This window comes from Ovis aries, chromosome 3 (assembly GCF_016772045.2).
Source record: "Ovis aries strain OAR_USU_Benz2616 breed Rambouillet chromosome 3, ARS-UI_Ramb_v3.0, whole genome shotgun sequence".
Lineage (NCBI taxonomy): Eukaryota > Metazoa > Chordata > Mammalia > Artiodactyla > Bovidae > Ovis > Ovis aries.
Genome location: NC_056056.1, coordinates 187951037 through 187973235, shown reverse-complemented (window position 1 = coordinate 187973235; position 22199 = coordinate 187951037). Strand labels below are relative to the sequence as shown.

The following is a 22199-nucleotide window of genomic DNA, read 5'->3' as shown; positions in this document are numbered from 1 at the left end:
TTATTGTGGGTATTAAACAAAATGCCATATGTAAAGCATTTAATACAGTGCCTGATATGTAATAGCAATTAATAAATGGAAGCCATTTTAAAAAATAAATCCCTCTGGCCTTCTGAATCTTCCTACCACATTCCAAACTCTTTCCTACTGCAGGGCTACTCTTCTACATGTTTCTTTGCCTTTCAGGTAAACATCTTCTTTATATTCAGTTAAACATCACCATTGTGAAGTTGCTCAGTCGTATCCGACTCTTTGCAACCCCATGGACTGTAGCCTACCAGGCTTCTCTGTCCATGGGATTCTCCAGGCAAGAGTACTGGAGTGGGTTGCCATTTCCCTTTAGCTAAACATCTCTGTATCAGTTTTCTGACTATCCTACTCAAGGCACCCCCCTTTTTCTTCCAGAGCATGAATAATATTTGGATTTTAAAAGATTCTATGTTTTATTAATTCAAACTTGGCACATTAAAGTTTCTTTCCATGGGAATTCCCTGCTGGTCCAGTGGTTAGGACCCCACGCTTTCACTGCAGAGGGCATGGGTTCAATCCCTAGTTGGAAAACGAAGATCTCACAAACTGTGTGGTATGGCCAAAAACTTTTTTCCCATTTTTAAAACTAAGTTATAATTTACATACTGTAAAATTATATCTTTTATTGTACAGGTCTGCAAGGTTTGAAAAATGAATACTATTGTTTAGCCACCACAGTGAAGATAAAGAACACTTTCATCACTCCCCACATCCCTCATACTCTTTTATAGTTAACACCTCTCCCCAGGCTGCTAGTGGCCACTCATCTATTCTCTGTCCATACAGTTCTGCCTATTCTAGAATGTCACCGCAGTGGAATTACATAGCATGCACCCTTTTGAGTCAACCATCTTTCCTTAGTATAAAGAATGTAATTTGAGATTCATCCATGTTGTACACATCAATAATTTGTTCCTTTTTGTTGCTGAACAGTATTCCCTTATATAAATATGCTACAATTTATTCTTTCACTAACTGAGACATATTTAATTTTTTTAGCAATCATTAATAAAGACACTTTAAACATTCACTTGGGTCTACCCTGGTGGCTCAGTAGTGAAGAATCTGCCTGCCAATGCAGGAGATGTGGTTTCAATCTCCGGGTAGGGAGATCCCCTTTAGATGGACCTGGCAACCCACTCCAGAAACTGGCCTGGGTAATCCCAGGGACAGAGGAGCCTGTCCTTTAGTGGGCTACAGTTTATGTGATCTCAAAAGAGTTGGACATGATTTAGCAACTATAACAGCAACAACAATACCACACTACCATGGTTACTGTAGCTTTATATTAAGTCTCTAGGTAGTGAGTGTTACTCAGTTTTGTTCTAATTTTTTTCTAAGTCAAATACTAATTTTTATTATCTGATTTTATTCTTTTTCTTCTTTGAATTAAAATTTTATTTTATGTTGGAGTAGAGTTGATTAACAACATTGTGTTAGTTTCAGTTCAATTCAGTTCAGTCACTCAGTCATGTCCGACTCTTTATGACCACAGGGACTGCAGCATGCCAGGCTTCCCTGTCCATCACCAACTCCCACAGCTTGCTCAAACTCATGTCCATTGAGTCACTGAGGCCATCCAACAATCTTATCCTCTGTCTTCCCCTTCTCCTCCTGCCTTCAATCTTTCCCAGCATCAGGGTCTTTACCAGGAGTCAGTTCTTTGCATCAGGTGGCCAAAGTATTGGACATTCAGCTTCAGCATCAGTCCTACCAATGACTATTTAGGACTGATTTCCTTTAGGACTGACTGGTTGGATCTCCTTGCAGTCCAAGGGACTCTCAAGAGTCTTTCTGACACCACAGTTCAAAAGCATCAATTCTTCAGGGCTCATCTTTCTTTAGAGTCCAAGTCTCACATCCATACATGACTACAGTAAAAACCATAGCTTTGACTAGATAGACCTTTGTCAGCAAAGCAATGTCTCTGCTTTTTTTTTTTTTTTTAGTTTTTATTTTTAAATTTTAAAATCTTTAATTCTTACATGCAATCCCAAACATGAACCCCCTCCCACCTCCCTCCCACAACATCCCTCTGGGTCATCCCCATGCACCAGCCCCAAGCATGCTGCATCCTGCGTCAGACATAGACTGGCGATTCAATTCACATGATAGTATACATGTTAGAATGTCGTTCTCCCAAATCATCCCACCCTCTCCCTCTCCCTCTGAGTCCAAAAGTCCGTTATACACATCTGTGTCTCTTTCCCTGTCTTGCATACAGGGTCGTCATTGCCATCTTCCTAAATTCCATATATATGTGTTAGTATACTGTATTGGTGTTTTTCTTTCTGGCTTACTTCACTCTGTATAATCGGCTCCAGTTTCATCCATCTCATCAGAACTGATTCAAATGAATTCTTTTTAACGGCTGAGTAATACTCCATTGTGTATATGTACCACAGCTTTCTTATCCATTCATCTGCTGATGGACATCTAGGTTGTTTCCATGTCCTGGCTATTATAAACAGTGCTGCGATGAACATTGGGGTACATGTGTCTCTTTCAATTCTGGTTTCCTCGGTGTGTATGCCCAGAAGTGGGATTGCTGGGTCATAAGGTAGTTCTATTTGCAATTTTTAAGGAATCTCCACACTGTTCTCCATAGTGGCTGTACTAGTTTGCATTCCCACCAACAGTGTAGGAGGGTTCCCTTTTCTCCACACCCTCTCCAGCATTTATTGCTTGCAAATTTTTGGATCGCAGCCATTCTGACTGGTGTGAAGTGGTACCTCATTGTGGTTTTGATTTGCATTTCTCTAATAATGAGTGATGTTGAGCATCTTTTCATGTGTTTGTTAGCCATCTGTATGTCTTTGGAGAAATGTCTATTTAGTTCTTTGGCCCATTTTTTTGATAGGGTCGTTTATTTTTCTGGAGTTGAGCTGCAGAAGTTGCTTGTATACTATGTTGGTCATTCATTTTCTTCCAAGGAGCAAGCATCTTTTAATGTCATGCCTACAGTCACCACCTGCAGTGATTTTGAGCCCCCCAAAATAAAGTCTGACATTGTTTCCATTGTTTCCTCATGTGTTTGCCAGGAAATGATGGGACCAGATGCCATGATCATTGTTTTCTGAATGTTGACTTTAAGCCAGTTTTTTCACTCTCCTTTCATCAAGAAGCTCTTTAGTTCCTCTTCACTTTCTGCCATAAGGGTGGTATCAACTGCATATCTGAGGTTATTGATATTTCTCCTGGCAATCTTCATTCTGGTTTGTGTTTCATCCAGCCTGGCATTTTGCATGATGTACTCTGCATTTAAGTTAAATAAGCAAGGTGGCAATATACAGCCTTGACGTACTCCTTTTCAGATTTGGAACCAGTTCATTGCTCTGGGTCTTGTTCTAACTGTTGCTTCTTGACCTGTATACAGATTTCTCAAGAGGCAGCTAAGGTGGTCTGGTATTCCCATCTCCTGAAGAATTTTCCACAGTTTATTGTGATCCACACAGTCAAAGGCTTTAGCATAATCAATAAAGCAGAAGTACATGTTTTTCTGGAACTCTCTTGCTTTTTTGATGATCCAACAGATGTTGGCAATTTGATCTCTGGTTCCTCTGCCTTTTCTAAAACCAGCTTGAACATCTGGAAGGTTACAGTTCACGTACTGTTGAAGTCTGGCTTGGCAACTTCTGAGTACAACTTTGCTAGCGTCTGAGATGAGTGCAATTGTGCTGTAGTTTGAACATTCTTTGACATTGCCTTTCTTTGCGATTGGAATGAAAACTGACATTTTCCAGTCCTGTGGCCACTGCTGAGTTTTCCAAATCTGCTGGCATATTGAGTGCAGCATGTTCATAGCATCATCTTTTAGGATTTGAACTAGCTCAACTGGAATTCTATCACCTCCACTAGATTTGTTCGTAGTGATGCTTCCTAAGGCCTGCTTGACTTCACATTTCAGGATGTCTGGCTCTAGGTGAGTGATCATACCATTGTGGTTATCTGGGTAAAGAAGATCTTTTTTGTATTGTTCTGTGTATTCTTGCCGCTTCTTAATATCTTCTGTTTCTGTTAGTTCTATACCATTTATTGTACCCATCTTTGCATGAAATGTTCCCTTGGTATCTCTAGTTTTCTTGAAGAGATATCTAGTCTTTCCCATTCTATTGTTTTCCTCTATCTTTTGCCTTTAACACTAAGGAAGCCTTTCTTATCTCTCTTTGCCTTTATTTGGAACTATGCATTCAGATGAGCATTATCTTTCCTTTTCTCCTTTGCCTTTTGTATCTCTTCTTTTCTCCGCTATTTGGAAGGCCTCATCAGACAACAATTTTTCCTTTTTGCATTTCCTTTTCTTGGGTATGGTCTTGATCACTGCCTCCTGTACAATGTCACAAACCTGTATCCATAGTTCTTCAGGCATTCTATCAGATCTAATCCCTTGAATCTATTTGTCATTTCCATTGTATAATCATCAAGAATTTGATTTAGATAATGCCTGAATGGGGAAACAGTGGAAACAGTGTCAGACTTTATTTTGGGGGGCTCCAAAATCACTGCAGATGGTAATTGCAGCCATGAAATTAAAAGGCGCTTACTCCTTGGAAGGAAAGTTATGACCAATCTAGATAGTATATTGAAAAGCAGAGACATTACTTTGCCAACAAAGGTCCATCTAGTCAAGGTTATGGTTTTTCCAGTAGTCATGTATGGATGTGAAAGTTGGAGTGTAAAGAAAGCTGAGTGCTGAAGAATTGATGCTTTTGAACTGTGGTGTTGGAGAAGACTCTTGAGAGTCCCTCGGACTGCAAGGAGATCCAACCAATCCATTCTAAAAGAGATCAGTCCTGGGTGTTCTTTGGAAGGACTAGTGCTAAAGCTGAAACTCCAATACTTTGGCCAGCTCATGCGAAGAGTTGACTCATTGGAAATGACCCTGATGCTGGGAGGGATTGGGGGCAGGAGGAGAAGGGGACAACAGAGGGTGAGATGGCTGGATGGCATCACCGACTCAATGGATGTGAGTTTGGGTGAGCTCCGGGAGTTAGTAATGGACAGGGAGGCCTGGCGTGTTGCAATTCATGGGGTCGCAAAGAGTCAGACACGACTGAGCGACTGAACTGAACTGAACTGAATGGTCTAGTGGTTTTCCTTACTTTCTTTAATTTAAGTCTAAATTTCACAATAAGGAGTTCAAGATCTGATCCACAGATTTTGTTTGTTGACTGTATAGAGCTTCTCCATCTTTGGCTGCAAAGAATATAATCAATCTGATTTTGATATTGACCATCTGGTGATGTCCGTGTATAGAGTCTTCTCTTGTGTTGTTGCTATGACCGTGCATTTTCTTGGCAAAACTCTGTTAGCCTTTGCCTTGCTTCATTTTGGATTCCAAGACCAAACTTGCCTGTTACTCCAAATATTTCTTGACCTCCTAGATCTGCATTCCAGTTCCCTATGATGAACAGGACATCTTTTTTGAGCGTTAGTTGTAGGTCTTGTAGGTCTTCATAGAACTGTTCAACTTCAACTTCTTCGGCATTAGTGGTTGGGGCATAGGCTTGGATTATTGTGATATTGAATGGTTTGCCTTGGAAACAAACAGAGATCATTCTGTCGTTTTTGAGATTGCACCCAAGTACTGCATTTTGGTGGAGAAGGAAATGGCAACCCACTCCAGTGTTCTTGCTTGGAGAATCCCAGGGACGGGGGAGCCTGGTGGGCTGCCATCTATGTCCGCACAGAGTCGGACACGACTGAAGCGACTTAGCAGCAGCAGCAGCAACTGCATTTTGGACTCTTTTGTTGACTATGAGGGCTATTCCATTTCTTCTAAGGAAATGGAGTAATGCCAAGAGTTGACTCATGGGAAAAGACTCTGATGCTGGGAGGGATTGGGGGCAGGAGGAGAAGGGGACGACAGAGGATGAGATGGCTGGATGGCATCACGGACTCGATGGACGTGAGTCTGAGTGAACTCCGGGAGTTGGTGATGGACAGGGAGGCCTGGCGTGCTGCGATTCATGGGATCGCAAAGAGTCAGACACGACTGAGTGACTGAACTGAACTATTTGTTATTAGTTAATAACTAATTATTAGCTAACTATTATTAGTTAAGAGTACTAATGTGTGTCAGATTCAGGTGTGTAGCAAAGTGATTTAGTTATACATATACACCCCACTCCAGTACTCTTGCCTGGAAAATCCCAAGGACGGAGGAGCCTGGTGGGCTGCAGTCTGTGGAATCGCTAAGAGTCGGACAGGACTGAGCGACTTCACTTTTGCTTTTCACTTTCATGCATTGGAGAAGGAAATGGTAACCCACTCCAGTGTTCTTGCCTGGAGAATCCCAGGCATGGGGAAGCCTGGTGGGCTGCCGTCTATGGGGTCACACAGAGTCAGACACGACTGAAACAACTTGGCGGCAGCAGCATACATATATCTAGGGGGCTACCTCAGTGGCTCAGTGGTAAAGAAATCCATCTGCAATGCAGAAGGTATGGATTCGATCCTTGGGTCGGGAGGATTCCCTGGAGGAGGAAATGGCAACCCACTCCAGTACTCTTGCCTGGAGAATCCCATGGACAGAGGAACCTGGCCAGCTATAGCCAATAAGGTCGCAAAAAGTCGGACAGGACTGAAACGACTTGGCATGCAGGCACACATACATATATCTATTCTTTTCAAATTCTTTCCCCATTTAGGTTATTACAGAATATTGAGCAGAGTTCCCTGTTATAGTAGGTCATTAATTTTTGTTTTAATTTTTCAAAATTGTTTTAGCTATTCTATTTTTTCTTGTCTGCTTTTCCATGTAGATTTTACAATCAACCTGTCAATCTTGCTGTGATTTTGATTGAAACTACCATTAATTCATAGATATATTTGAGAATAATTAATATTTTAGCAATATCAACTCTTCTGATTCATGAATAGAGTATTTCTCTCTATTTAGGTCTTTGATTTCTTTCGTCAGTGATGTGGAGTGTTCAGTGTACAGATATTTCACATTTTTTCAGGTTTATATCTATTTCATGTTTTGATTCTCTTATAAATGGTACTTTAAATTTTTCAGTTTCTTATTGTTCAGTTTAGTTCAGTTCAATTCAGTCGCTCAGTTGTGTCCAACTCTTTGTGACCATGAATCGCAGCATGCCAGGCCTCCCTATCCATCACCAACTCCCGGATGTTACCCAAACTCATGTCCATCAAGTCGGTGATGAATGACATCAGCCATCTCATCCTCTGTTATCCCCTTCTCCTCCTGCCCCTAATCCCTCCCAGCATCAGGGTCTTTTCCAATGAGTCAACACTTCACATGAGGTGGCCAAAGTACTGGAGTATCAGCTTCAGCATAAGTCCTTTCAGTGAACACCCAGGACTGATCTCCTTTAGGATGGACTGGTTGGATCTCCTTGCAGTCCGAGGGACTCTCAAGAGTCTTCTCCGACACCACAGTTCAAAGAATCAATTCTTCGGTGCTCAGCTTTCTTCACAGTCCAACTCTCACATCCATACATGACCACAGGAAAAACCATAGCCTTGACTAGACGGACCTTTGTTGGCAAGGTAATGTCTCTGGTTTTTATATGTTATCTAGATTGGTCATAACTTTCCCTCCAAGGAGTAAGCGCCTTTTAATTTCATGGCTGGGATCACCATGTGCAGTGATTTTGGAGCCCCCCAAAATTATTGTTACTAGCTAGTACATAGAAATACAGCTAATATTTTGTATTTAACTTTCCATTGTGACCTTGCTAAGCTCATTTATTATTTTTAATAGTCTTTACAGATTATTTGAAATTTTTCACATAGATAATTATGTCATCAGCAAATAGAGACAGCTTTCTATCTTCCTTTCCAATCTGTATTCCTTTCACTTTCTTTTGTTGCCTTATTATATTGGCTAGAACTTCTAGTGTGATGTTGAATAGGAGTGACAGCAGATAGCAGATGTACTTACTTAGTTCTCAGTCTTACAGGAAGAGCAAGAGCATTAAGTGTGATATTATCTGGGCTTTTGTTTGTTTGTTTTTAAATTGCTCTTTCTCAGATTGAGACGATTTCTTCTGTTTATAGTTTACTGAGTTGTTTTTAAAATCAGGAATGATACTGAATTTTTTCAATAGCTTTTGCTGCAACTGGGATTAATCATGTTTTTTGTTTGTTTATAAATCTCTTGATATGGTGAATTATAATGATTGGTTTTTGAATGCTGAACCAGCCTTAAATTCCCAGAATAAATACCTGGTCATATTATCCTTTTTATTTGTTGTTGAATTCAGCTTACTAAAATGGATCTTTAATGTGTATGTTAATGAGAGATATTGACCTGTGTTTTGCTTTTTTGTAATGTCTAGTGTTAGTATCAGAATTATGTTTGGTATAAAAAAAAACTTATATTTAGTATCATAGAAAAAATTGGGATGCTTTTGTACAGTTATCTATTTTCTGGATGAGTTTGTGTAAAACTGGCATAATTTCTTTCTTAACTGTTTAGTTGAATTCACCAGTGAAGCCATATTGCCTGGAGATTTCACCATGGCAAGATTTTAACTACAAATTTAATTTTTTTTAATGATATAGTATAGGATCAAAAGGCTGCACAGGCTACCTAGCTCTTGAGTATATTTCAGTAGTAGAATGTATCTTTTAAGGAACTTGCCCTTTTCCTCTAAATTATCTAATTTATTGGCATAACATTATTAATAATATTTTCTTATATATTTTTTGAAATAATTGCAAATTCACAGGAATTTTCAAAGAAATATATAGCATAACCCCATGCACCCTTCCTTCAACCTTCAGAATCGTAGCATCTTGTCCAACTCAAAACCAATGAGTTGGTGCTTTACCAATGATACCAATGGTATCGTTAAAACCAAGAAATGGATATTGGTATTAATATTAATGACAGAGCTCATGCATACCTTACCAGTTATAAGTGCATTTTACATTTCTGCTTCTATATCCAGTTAGGACTATACTTCTTTACAATTATCTAGATAACTTAGTATGTTTTTTACTTTCTTGAACTGCATTTATGACTTCCCATTCCAACATAATTACCACCCAAGAGTCCCCCTTATATAGAAATAGGATTTCATTTTTGAAAGGTCAGAAACGATCTTTCAAGATCAAAAAAGATAATCCATTGGGGATTTTTCTTAAGCCACAGAACTAAGTCCCTCTCTTGGTCTGTTTGCAGCTTATTAAGTGAGGTTATATCCCTGGAGGGCCAAATTGAAAAGCTGGAATCACACCAGGACTGTGACTCTGATCAGGGGGTAAACATGGAGGTAAGCTGAAGGTTTGGGAAAAAAATGGGGAGGTTGTGGGGACTCTGTAACCTCTTCCCACACCATCTGTTGTTTAACATGTCATAACAAGAATTATTTCAAATCCTGAAAGATGATGCTGTGAAAGTGCTGCACTCAATATGCCAACAAATTTGGAAAACTCAGCAGTGGCCGCAGGACTGGAAAAGGTCAGTTTTCATTCCAATCCCAAAGAAAGGCAATGCCAAAGAATGCTCAAAACGACCGCACAATTGCACTCATCTCACAAGCTAGTAAAGTAATGCTCAAAATTCTCCAAGCCAGGCTTCAGCAATACGTGAACTGTGAACTTCCTGATGTTCAAACTGGTTTTAGAAAAGGCAGAGGAACCAGAGATCAGATTGCCAACATCCACTGGATCATGGAAAAAAGCAAGAGAGTTCCAGAAAACATCTATTTCTGCTTTCTTGACTATGCCAAAGCCTTTGACTGTGTGGATCACAAGAAACTGTGGAAAATTCTTCAAGAGATGGGAATACCAGACCACCTGACCTGCCTCTTGAGAAACCTATATGCAGGCCAGGAAGCAACAGTTAGAACTGGACATGGAACAACAGACTGGTTTCAAATAGGAAAAGAAATATATCAAGGCTGTATATTGTCACCCTGCTTTATTTAACTTCTATGCAGAGTACATCATGAGAAAAGCAGGGCTGGAAAAAGCACAAGCTAGAATCACTATTGCTGGGAGAAGTGTCAATAACCTCAGATATGCAGATGACATCACCCTTATGGCAGAAAGTGAAGAGGAACTAAAAAGCCTCTTGATGAAAGTGAAAGAGGAGAGTGAAGAAGTTGGCTTAAAGCTCAACATTCAGAAAACGAAGATCATGGCATCTGGTTCCATCACTTCATGGGCCATAGATGGGGAAACAGTGGAAACAGTGTCAGACTGTATTTTTTTTAGGCTCCAAAATCACTGTAGATAGTGATTGCAGCCATGAAATTAAAAGATGCTTACTCCTTGAAAGGAAAGTCATGACCAACCTAGATAGCATATTGAAAAGCAGAGACATTACTTTGCCAACAAAGGTCCATCTAGTCAAGGCTATGGTTTTTCCAGTAGTCATGTATGGATGTGAGAGTTGGACTGTAAAGAAAGCTGAGTGCCGAAGAATTGATGCTTTTGAACTGTGGTGTTGGAGAAGACTCTTGAGAGTCCCTTGGACTGCAAGAAGATCCAATCAGTCCATCCTAAAGGAGATCAGTCCTGGGTGTTCATTGGCAGCACTGATGTTGAACCTGAAACTAAAATGCTTCGGCTACCTCAGGTGAAGAGTTGAGTCATTGGAAAAGACCCTTATGCTGGGAGGGATTGGGGGCAGGAGGAGAAGGGGACGACAGAGGATGAGATGGCTGATGTCATCACCGACTCGACGGACATGAGTTTGGGTAACCTCCAGGAGTTGGTGATGGACAGGGAGGCCTGGTGTGCTGCAATTCATAGGGTCGCAAAGAGTCAGACATGAATGAGCGAGTGAACTGAACTGAACTGAACAAGAGTTAAAGGGATTTCCCTGTCAGTCTGGTGATTAAGACTCTAAGCCTCTACTGTAGAGGACACAGGTTTGATCCCTGGTATGCTGGATCTGGTGGTCAGTTATGAGCACATTTTGCCTGGGTACCACCATTTCTATTCTCTAACAACACACAAAAAAGCTAGACTTTTCTGTTTTACCTAGAAAGTCAAATTTGGCAGGTTTTCATCTTGATGCCACTTAAAATAATGAAGAGTCCCTTGAGAGAAAAGTTCTCATCTTAATATCTGTATCCCAACACCTACCGGTACAGAGAAAAACATGAAATACATATTTGTGAAGAACTGCATCCCTAGGACACAAGAGACAGATTTGTGTTTGTCTTTCACACCTTCATGAAGAATTCTTATGTTGGTTTTCACAATATCTAAAGCTTTCTTATTGCTTTTGTCTCCTTGCATTTCTTAGAGATTCTTTTCTGAGAAAGGTTTACTTTTCCCTTCTTAAGAGTCATAAAATATTAGAAAAGTAGTGACCAACTTTGGATAATAAATAACTTTCAGAGCCCTGGCTGGTAGTTTTTCTTCTCTAATAAACTTCAGGCATTTGAAGAACAGTCTCTAAAAATGGAGAAAATCTGTGTCTAACTACATTTTTTTTTTTTTTACTGAAATTGCCAGCTTCTGCTTTAGTTCAAGCCAAATTTAAATTAAGTACGATTTCGAAAGAAAGAGAAAAATGCCTCTTTTATAGTAGGAAGTAATATTTGTTTAGACCTCTCACATATTAAAAGCCACGTACAGATTTTTCAACAAGGGAAAAAACGGCTTTAACTATGGCTTAGTGCAAAATTTTGACATAGCAACTTCATTTTGTTCTAGTTGGAAAGTCAGCTTTTTTTTTTTTTTTTTCTTCACTATCTAGGGCTTTGGAAATTGAAAACTATGAAGAAAGGGAAGAGGACAAAGGCCAAGAAACATTTTTCCCCTTAAAAAATTTCCTCCAAAAGTCAGAAAATACAGAAATGTGGGTTCACCCGAGGAAAGGACAGGGAGGGATGGATATCAAAAGAATGAAGAGAGAAAAAAAGCACAGAGACAAATGACAGTGAGATTAAAAAGACAAATCAACGTGGGCTTGGGATAATATGAAAAGGGAAAAGAATCCAAAAAGGAATGGATATGTGTATAACTGAATCATTTTGCTGTACACCTGAAACTAACACAACATTGTAAATCAACTATACTCTAGTATAAGATATTTAAAACTAACCTAGAAACATAAATAAATAAATAAAATTAAACAGACATATTTTGCAAATGTAAAAAAAAAAATATGAAAAAGGAAGGCATCATGAATATGTTAAGCGAAAGTGAAGTCGCACAGTCATGTGCGACTCTTTGTGACCCCATAGACTGTAGCCTACCAGGCTCCTCCGTCCATGGGATTTTCCAGGCAAGAGTAGTAGAGTGTGTTGCCATTTCCTTCTTCGGAGTATCTTCCCGACCCAGGGATCGAACCATGATCTCCTGCATTGTAGGCAGACGCTTTACCATCTGAGCCACCAGGGAAGGCCTGAATATGTTAAAAGGAAACATTATATATCCTGGAAATATACAGCTTTGTATACACTCTAAAAATATGGGCACAGACTTGAAAACTAGAAACAGCCCAAATATGCACCAACTGGTGAGTGGATAAACTGTGGTATGTACTAAATAATGGAATGTTATTCAAAGATTAAAAAGATTTCTTAATCACCCAACAACATATCTAAATCTCCAGTGCATGATGCTAAGTGAAAGAAGCCAGACTTGGAAGATTACATACTTCATGATCCCATTTCTGAAAAAGGCAAAACCATAGTAATGAAAAATAGACTAATGGCCACTGGCTACAGTGGGGAAAGGCTGGATAAAGGAACTCAAAGCAGTTTGGGGTGTGATGGAAATATTCCATATCTTGCTGTAGTGCTGCAGTGGTGATTGCATAGCAGTGACATACAGTGCATACAGTGACGCTTTTAAAAGATAAGTTTCATGCTATGTGAATTACACCTCAGTAAACGTGACTTTAAAAATTGACACAACTCTGTCCTAAGACTAAAGACTGATGGAAAAGGCTGTGTAAAAACAAATGCAGTAATATAATAAGTAAGGGGCTTTAAATACAGTTGTTATAGAAGCAAAGTCCTAAGAACGGCTTTAGGTTTACTCTGGTGAAGGAAAAAGTGAAAGTGAAGTGCAAGTCTCTCAGTTGTGTCCAACTCTTTGGGACCCATGGGATTCTCCAGGCCAGAATACTGGAATGGGTACCCTTTCCATTCTCCATGGGATCTGCCCAACCCAGGGATCAAACCCAGGTCTCCCACACTGAAGGCATATTCTTTACCAGCTAAGCCACAAGGGAAGCCCAAGCATATTGGAGTGGGTATCCTATCCCTTCTCCAGGGGATCTTCCCGACCCAGGAATTGGACTGGGGTCTCCTGCATCACAGGAAGATTCTTTACCAAGTGAGCTATTGTTAGAAAAAACTATAGGAAAAGCAACGTGTGGGAAAGTTCAAGGAGAAGTAAATTAATAAGTAATATCACATGTATTGAACTTGCCTGTTGCTCAAGTGGTAAAGAACCTGCCTGTGATGCAGGGATCAAGGTTCAGTCCCTGGGTTGGGAAGATCCTCTGGAGAAGGGAATGGCAATCTACTCCAGTATTCTTGCCTGGAGAACTCAATGGACAGAGAAACCTGGAGGGCTACAGTTCACAGGATCGCAAAGAGTCGGACACGACTGAATGACTAACACACACACATCACACGTATTGGCTCATTTATTTCTCATGAATAAATGGAATGACTCAAAGCATGAAAGGGGGAGGAGGGGGAAATTGGTGAAAGTATTTAAACACACACAACATCAGAAACAAATTTATGAGAACTTTAAGCTGAAGAAAGGATTTTGAAGTAGCCTGATGTTGAGTCCACAAAGCTTTCTGAAATATCTGTATGAAAATAACTTTCATCCTGAGACTGACTCCTATCTCAGTTACCTTTGGTACAATTATCTTTGATAATTACCGTGTGAAGATATTTACTAGGGTGCTGCGTAAAATGTGATTATTATCTCACAGCTCCTTTTTAAATAATTAAATCACACAACTCAGGGGTTGGTGATGAATGAACTTGGAAAAAAAAAGAAGGTGTAGATTATCCATTTTCTATAGGCAGTTTGAGGGTAAACACTCTTATTGCTTGTATCCAACAAGCATAATGCCTAACTCCATGGCCACTTACATAGGATGCGGCTAATGACATATTTTTGATTTGATTTAATGTTGATTTTACAGATCAGCATCCAGAACTGGATGCAAGAAAACCCAGCTTCTATTAAATTTCAGACTATTTGATCATAAATGAGCATTCTTCTAAAAATTGCCATTTGTTCTTTTTCAGTTTCACACATCATTCATTACAACTTTTGTTCTATACTCTTTTTTTCCAAAGGAGAAGATCATGGAAATTAAAAAGCAAATAGGAGAAATGGATAACAATTTTGTCAAGGTAATGATAAAATGTCTTTAAGGAAGAGAAATAGTTCTGCAAAGAAATCTCAAATTTTAGTGAATGGAATCCAAAATTCAACGAAAGAGACTCAGAATTTTAGACCTAGAAGGGAACTTACTATTATTTATACCCATATTTCCGCATGAAAAGAGTCTTGTGCTTGCTGTCCAATTAAAAAATATTACGGTACTGATGAACTTATTTTCAGGGCAGGAATAGAGACACAGCCATAGAGAACAGCAGACTTTTGGACACAGCAGGGGAAGAATTGAGAGAGGAACGCTGAAACATACACATTACCATATGTATAACAGATGCTAGTGGGAAGTTGCTGTGTAATAAGGGAGCTCAACTCCTTGGTGCTCTGTGACAGCCTAGGGGGTGGGATGATGGGGTGGGAGGGAAGTTCAGAGGGAGGGGATGTATGTATACTTATGTCTGATTCATATTGTTGTACTACAGAAACCAATACAACATTGTAAAGTAATTATCCTCTAATTAAATGTAAATCTAAAAGAGAATATAAAAAATATTTTTTCTTCTAACGAAAGTAATGCATGCTTATTTTAAAAATTTAAAAATTATAAAAATATTGCATATAGAAAGAAAAATAAAACCACTCTCAAAAACAAACACAGCGAACATTTTAGTATATTTATATTCTTCTAAATGTTTTAATACATATATGATAATATTATTATTTTAATGAGTTAATATTATATATATTAGTTTCAAACTTGTTTTTTCATTTAGCATTTTCTTCAACAACTTTCTACGCCACTAGATGTCCTCTTACTTTTTCACTGTTTATATGAGGCAGGATTTGATTTTTGGATTTAATAAACTTGTTTTGTTAGATATTTGTGGTTTTATAATCAATTATAAACTATACCTCAAAAATCCATATCTTTTCTTCTTTTTGCAAGTAATTTTTAAGGACTAGTTTCCAGAAATGGCACCTCCTTGAATCACAGGACACTCTTTTTTCAGTTAAGGTTCTGCTTTTCAACATATCCTGCAAGTCTATTATGGGATGATTAATTAAAAACCTTTCTAAGCATTATTTACTCAGAACATATGTGCAATTGGCATTTGCATCTTAGAAGAGGATGATTTGCTTTCAGCCCGTGTCTTGATCTTACTGAGATACATGGGAAGAAAAGAGGAACAAGACACTTTTTGTGGACAGCACTTTCACTAAATTCTAAGGCCCAAGTATTCAAACATAATGAAGACTTCCATTTATATATTGTAAATTTTAAAATATTTAGAAAAAATATAGTTTTATTATTTTCTCAGAAACATGCTATGCTTCTTCAACTAGTGTCCTGGTAAAAGTTTAAGAAGCAAGGAGAGAGTAGTGGATAGAGAAAAAAATTATTTGTAATATGCTGCTATTGTGAAAATTTATATCTTTGAAGTATTGAAAACAATTTATTGACCTTGTGGTGATACCTCCTGCAATTTATTGTGATTGCATGATGAATTTTTTCTAAGAGGAAGGGTTTAACTGAATAAAAGTAAGTTTCAGTGAAGCCTCCCTACAACTTAGTGGTATCAGAATGAGTATGGTTTTATTGTATTAACCAGAAAATGTAACTTCTATTTTACCCAAAATTGCGGGTGTCTTTTCAGGAAGATGCTTGTGATGAAGCTCATAAATTAAAGGAAAAACTCATTGCAAGAATAGAGGTAAGATTTCGCAGTTACACGAGTTCAAATAATGATCAAATGAAATTATTTTAATCTACACACAGAGGCCATTTTTTTCCCTGGAAGTTGAGTGTATCCCACACACTGGTCCCCTTCTACCCTTCTCTCCCCTCCTGAACTTCTGCTTTGGGCTGACAGAACGTCTCACAGGTGTGGTGTACTTCCAAGCTCTCATATCCTGGGGCTGCTCCTACAGCTCCTCCATCTGCAGCTTATCCGCCATGTCTACATATTATCCACTCTTCAAAGCTCAACTCAAATGTCCTCTCATCTCCCAGACCTCCCCTAATCTCCCCTAGCCAGGAAAATGACTCCATCTGAACTTCTCACACAAGAGTTTATACTGAGGTAAATGTGAATGCATGAGTGAAACTGTGAATTAATGAATGAATGAACCTGTCACCCATTCAGAGGTGCTTAATCATCCTACCTATCCTAGAGCTGTCCCAAAGCCAAGCCTCAGCTACTGTGTCCTCACAGTTTTTACTTTCTCTTTAGCATGTATTTTAGTCTATAGTATCTAATGAATATATGCATTTAGTTGCTTATTGCTTACCACCCAACCCTTATAAACACACATAAAATTCTTTGTCCCTTTTGTTAAAAAACACATGCATAATGGAATGCCCATGTCTTGTCTATTTTGTTACCTGCCACATCCTAGAATAGCGCCTGGTGGAGTCAGTCAAATAAATATGTTTTGCATAGATGAAAAAATTGAATAGTTGAATTCAATAAAGGAATAATTATATTTGTGTCTGACTACTCTGTGAATGTGTAAGTTTCTTTCCTTAGGTGAGTACACAGTGAGTACACATGACTCACATGTGATTTGCAACACCCTTTACTTGTTCTGGAGGAAAGATACTTGGCATCCTTTCCAATGAGAAGGGCAGACTTTTTTTTAAATGATTGCTCTTTTTGTTCCCAGAATTTTTGCAAGGACATGGCTCTGCTGGATACAAAGTTGGGGATGTTCCAAATGCAAGGGAATCCAGACTCTCAGAGTCCTGAAGAAATGGGTATGGATGACAGGGAGCCCCTGCTTCTTCAGGCTTCATCACCATCCTTGGAGGAGAGCTCCCCTCCCCACATTACAATGTGGTAAGTTAGAAACAGGGACCTCTGGAGGCTGACAGAGTCCCCAAAATGAATGGACTATAGTAAGACTGAATTTCATCAAGGAATTTATTTTATTTTTAATAAATTATTTATTATTCTTCTATAAAACTTTAAGTTGTAATGTTTTTCTTCTTAATATTTTTAAAAATTTCAATCAGCATTTTCTTTCATTTACTGGCCATGTTGCATGGCTTGTGGGATCTTAGTTCCCCTACCAGGGATTGAACCCAGGCTATAGCAGTAAAAGCACAAAATCCTAACCACTGGACCACCAGGGAATTCCCAAGACATATACCTATTGCAATAGATATAGATATAGACATTTCTTTCTTAGCATTTTAGATAACTACATATATATGTATTCTTGCTTAGTCACCAAGTCATGTCCGACTCCTGGCAACTCAATGTAGCCTGCCAGTCTCCTCTGCCCATGGAATTTTCCAGGCAAGAATACTGGAGTGGGTTGCCATTTCCTTCTCCAGGGGATCTTCCCAGTCTAGGGAATGAAACTGCATCTCAAGCATTGGCAGGTGGATTCTTTACCACTGAGAAACCTGGGAAGCCCCAGAAAACTACATACACATAAATTTTAAAGGATGGTGTCTGCAAACTATGATGCAGCCACCTCTACTGAAAGAACATACCTGCTAAGCAGATTTGAAAACCTTTGTTTGCTAGACAGGGTGGCTCTCCCTTGTATGATATTGAAGACACACATACTGGCAAATTCTGACTCTGGATCTCTTTTTCTGGAGATGCCATACCATCATATATGCCTTGAGTAGTACTTTCCTCTAAGAAAGCTATTTTTAAATCTTTTTATTTTGTTTTATTCTTTTGTTAGAGAAAATGTGAAAATTGAGTAAACTCTGGCTATGTTTTCACAAACAAACACATACATGCACAAATATTGTTAACTCAATTTTATAAAAATATAATGAAAATGGTATAAAAACCATTTTATCTCTTTTGCTTAAGAAAGCTCTTTTGATTCTTTATTCCCAAGCACTAACCCAAGTAGAATCTTCAGCTCTCTCTTTTGTGTATGCACATTGTACTTGGCTCATAATCATAGTGCCCACAGCATACTATTGCAGTTAAATTATTTCCAACCTGTCTTATCTTAATAATCCATGGGCTACTTGAAGGCAGAAGTCTTGATCATTTGTGAATATTAAATATAAAATATATTCATCATGCTAAGCAAATATTTAACTTATTTATTAATTAAAGTAACAAGTGAAGAGTGATGTTGATGGTGAAGTAAGGACCATCAAAGAAAACTTCCTCCTCCATAAAAATCAATGAGAGAGCTGAAAAAATTGCCAGAATCAACTTTTTCACAATTCTGTAAAGTAAACATTTAGTATTCAGAAAAGATAAACAACTCTTGAAATAGCAAAAGACAAACAGCCTAATTTTTAATATAAGCAAAAAACTCAAATAGACACTTCTTCAAAGAAGATATACAAATGGCCAAAAATCACTTGAAAATATTTTCAGTGAAAAAGCACAATGAAAGCATTATTGATCTTTGGGGAAATACAAATCAAAATCATGAGATTCTAGAAATTCCCTTGTGATCCAGTGATTAGGACTTGTTTTCATTGCCAGGGCCCAGTTCTGATCCTTGGTCAGGGAACTAAGATCCCATAAACCAAAATAAATAAACAAATAAATAATGAGATATCACTTTACACCTCTAGATCAGTTCAGTTCAGTTAGGTTGCTCAGTCATGTCCGACTCTTTGTGATCCCATGGACTGCAGCACGCCAAGCCTCCCTGTCCACCACCAACTCCCAGAGTTTACTTTACACCACTGAGATAACTATAATTAAAAAGACAGATGATGACAAGCATTGGAGAGGATGTGGAGAAATTAGAATCTTCAGAGAGTGTTAGTGGGATTGTAAAGTGGTGCAAACACTTAGGAAAACAGTTTGACAGTTCCTGAAAATGTTAAGCTACCATATGCACCCAAAGAACTGAAAATATATGTCCACATAAAAACCTGTATATGAGTATTCACAATAGCTAAAAAGTGGAAACAATACAAACATCAATGGATTAAATAGGTGAACAAAATGTGGTATATCCATACGATGGAATATTATTCAGCCATGAAAAACAATAAAGTACCTATACATGCCACAACATGAATGACCCTTGAAAACATTATGCTAAGTGAAAGAAGTCAGACCCCAAAGGCCACATGTTATATCAGTTTATTCATATAAAATATTTAAATTAGGAAAATCCAGGTATGCAGAAACTAGATTTGTGGCTACCAGGCCTAGGGATAGTGGAAAATAGGGAATGACTATTTTAGGGGGGAATTTTGATGAAAATTTTCTGGAATTAGTGGTGATGGTTGTACAATCTTGTGAATAAAAGCCACTGAATTGTACACTTTAAAGAATAAGTTTTATGGCATGTGAAGTATATCTCAAAAACAGACAAGTAAGTGAGTAAGTGAATGCCATTTGGTGATCACTTAATTGTGTTATGGGCTTCGCTGATAGCTCAGTTGGTAAAGAATCCGCCTGCAAGGCAGGAAACCCCAGTTCAATTCCTGGTTGGGAAGATCCCTTGGAGAAGGAATAGGCTACCCACTCCAGTATTCTTGGGCTTCCCTTGTGGCTCAGCTGGTCAAGAATCTGCCTGCAATGAGGTGACCTGGATTCGATCCCTGGGTTGGGAAGATCCCCTGGAGAATGGAAAGGCTACCCACTCCAGTGTTCTGGCCTAGAAAATTCCATAGACAGTCCATGGGGTCGCAAAGTGTTGGACATAACTGAGTGACTTTCACTGTCACTTAATTGAGTTATACAGGCAGACAATCCAGGTTAGTTGGTCATCTTTCATCACATAATTGGCTTCAGAGATGGCTCAAGTGGAAGAGAATCTGCCTGCCAATGTATGAGGCCCAGGAGACATGGATTCAATCCCTGGGATAAAAAGATCCTCTGGAAGAGGAAATGGCAACCCATTCCAGTATTCTTGCCTGGAGAATCTGATAGACAGATTTGCCTGGTGGGTTACAGTCCATGGGGTCACAAAGCATTAGACACAACTGAGCACACACACACACACACACAGAGAATTACATCCTAGTTAAGATTGTCTAAGACTTTTACAAGTCTCCTTTCAAAGAACTGGAAACATTCTATTCCATTTAAGCATATTTATACATTATCTCTTTCCAGGAGATTTATCTTACAAAGTCAATTATTCTGTACCAATTTTGCTGTTTTTAGCTTCAGAGGGTGGCCTCTTCCTGGTATTATCCCCAATCTCTCAGTTAGCTTATAGTTTTTCTTCTATTTATTGACCACATATAATGTGAACATTTAGAAAAGATTAAAGATTTTATGCAAGGAAAGTTCTTGTTGTTTTTTTTTTTTAATTGATGTTGGGGCTTCCTTGGTGGCTCAGACAGTGAAGATGTCTGCCTGCAATGCAGGAGAAACTGGTTCAATCCCTGGGTCAGGAAGATCCCCTGGAGAAGAAAACCAACTCCACTGTTCTTGCCTAGAGAATTCCGTGGACAGAGGAGCCTGGTGGTGATGTGACGAGTCATACATGACTTAGAAACTAGGCAGCAATAACTGATTATATCAAAGTTATAGGATTATAGGCTTTAATTTATCTGTTTTCCAAGTTATCTGTAATTGAGAAAAAAAAACCTATTTTCTCTTTATATATTAATGTGGTGTTTTGTGGAAAATGTCACAGCTTAGTATTTCCAAATATGATTAATTTTGGAATTTAGGAAGATAGTGTTTATTTACTAGGTATGTGTTGGCAGTGAGTCATTTTTCTTTGCATAAGAAGGAACAAATCTAGATTTAGTTCTCCTGGAGGACAGGACATTTCTGCTTCACCTTGCTCGCCATCAAAGCCTCTTTCAAATAGAGTATTTTAAGATCATTGGCTCTTTAATAAAAGTAGAAGCAATTATTTGTGTACCTGCCAAGAGATAGCCAGGGGCAATAATGCCAAGAAACTTGGCTCAGGTTCATGGAATCCAAAGAGTTGGGTCACAAAATATATGCATAACTAGCTTTAACCATGCCCTAGACTTACTCTTCTGAAATGGATTATAGAAGGTAATTATCTCCAGGTAACTGGATTATCTGTGACATTGCTTTTGTTCTTTCTGTCTTTCTGGATTTTCCAGATCTTCTACCCTAATCATGTATTTCATTTATAATTAGATAATAATGTAAGAACTTCAAAGCAAATAAATGTAATGCAAAAAGGGCATGGCTGGTGGTGGGATAAAACCGGTGATAAAGAGAGCTGAATTCACTTGTCACATGGTATTTTGTACCCTGAGGAAAATCTACCTAGTTGGCTGCGCCCTTATTTCTCCCCAAATAGACTTCCTGTACCTCACAAGTGAAGTAAGGGTGGCAGTAACCTCTAGAGTGCAAGACTAGCATTTCAAAGAAAAGAACTCCACAGTATCCAGGGTTTCATTGTCTCATGGCTATAGAATCTTAGAATTCCAATGCCAGCCCTAGGATGGGCTTATGTCTATCTACTCCCAAGTTCCTTCTTTTGCAGACATCAACAGCAGTTAAGAGAAGTTCAATTACTTACTTGAAGCTGTAGAGCTACGCAGATGGAGGAACCAGGAGTCACATCAGTGTGATTTTCTTCAGAATGTTCTTTTGTTTGTTTATTTACTTATCTATCTATTGATTAATTGGTTGATGTACAGCTGATTTATAATATCATATTGGTTTCAGGTAAAGGGGCTTCCAAGGTGACTCAGTGGTAAAGAACCTGCCTGTGATTGCAGGAGATGCGGGTTCAATCCCTGGGTCGGGAAGGTTCCCTGGAGGAGGAAATGGCAATCCACTCCAGTATTCTTGCCTGGGAAATCCAGTGAAGAGAGGTACCTGATGGACTGCAGTCTGTGGGGTTGCAAAAGTGTCAGACATGTTAAACACTCTTGGACAGACTTATACAATGTAGTGATTTAATATTTTTATAGATTATAC

At 38.7% G+C, this 22199-nt stretch overlaps 1 protein-coding gene across 1 annotated transcript in view; it reads left to right on the top strand.

Moving 5' to 3' along the window:
• The window catches only part of SMCO2 (single-pass membrane protein with coiled-coil domains 2), an 86812-nt gene that overhangs the window by 64139 nt on the left and 474 nt on the right, over window positions 1-22199 (top strand). The window contains exons 5-7 of the mRNA XM_042247382.1: window positions 9185-9279; window positions 15994-16046; window positions 16999-17171. Coding sequence (XP_042103316.1) covers window positions 9185-9279; window positions 15994-16046; window positions 16999-17171 — 321 coding nt within the window. The remainder of the gene's footprint in view (window positions 1-9184; window positions 9280-15993; window positions 16047-16998; window positions 17172-22199) is intronic.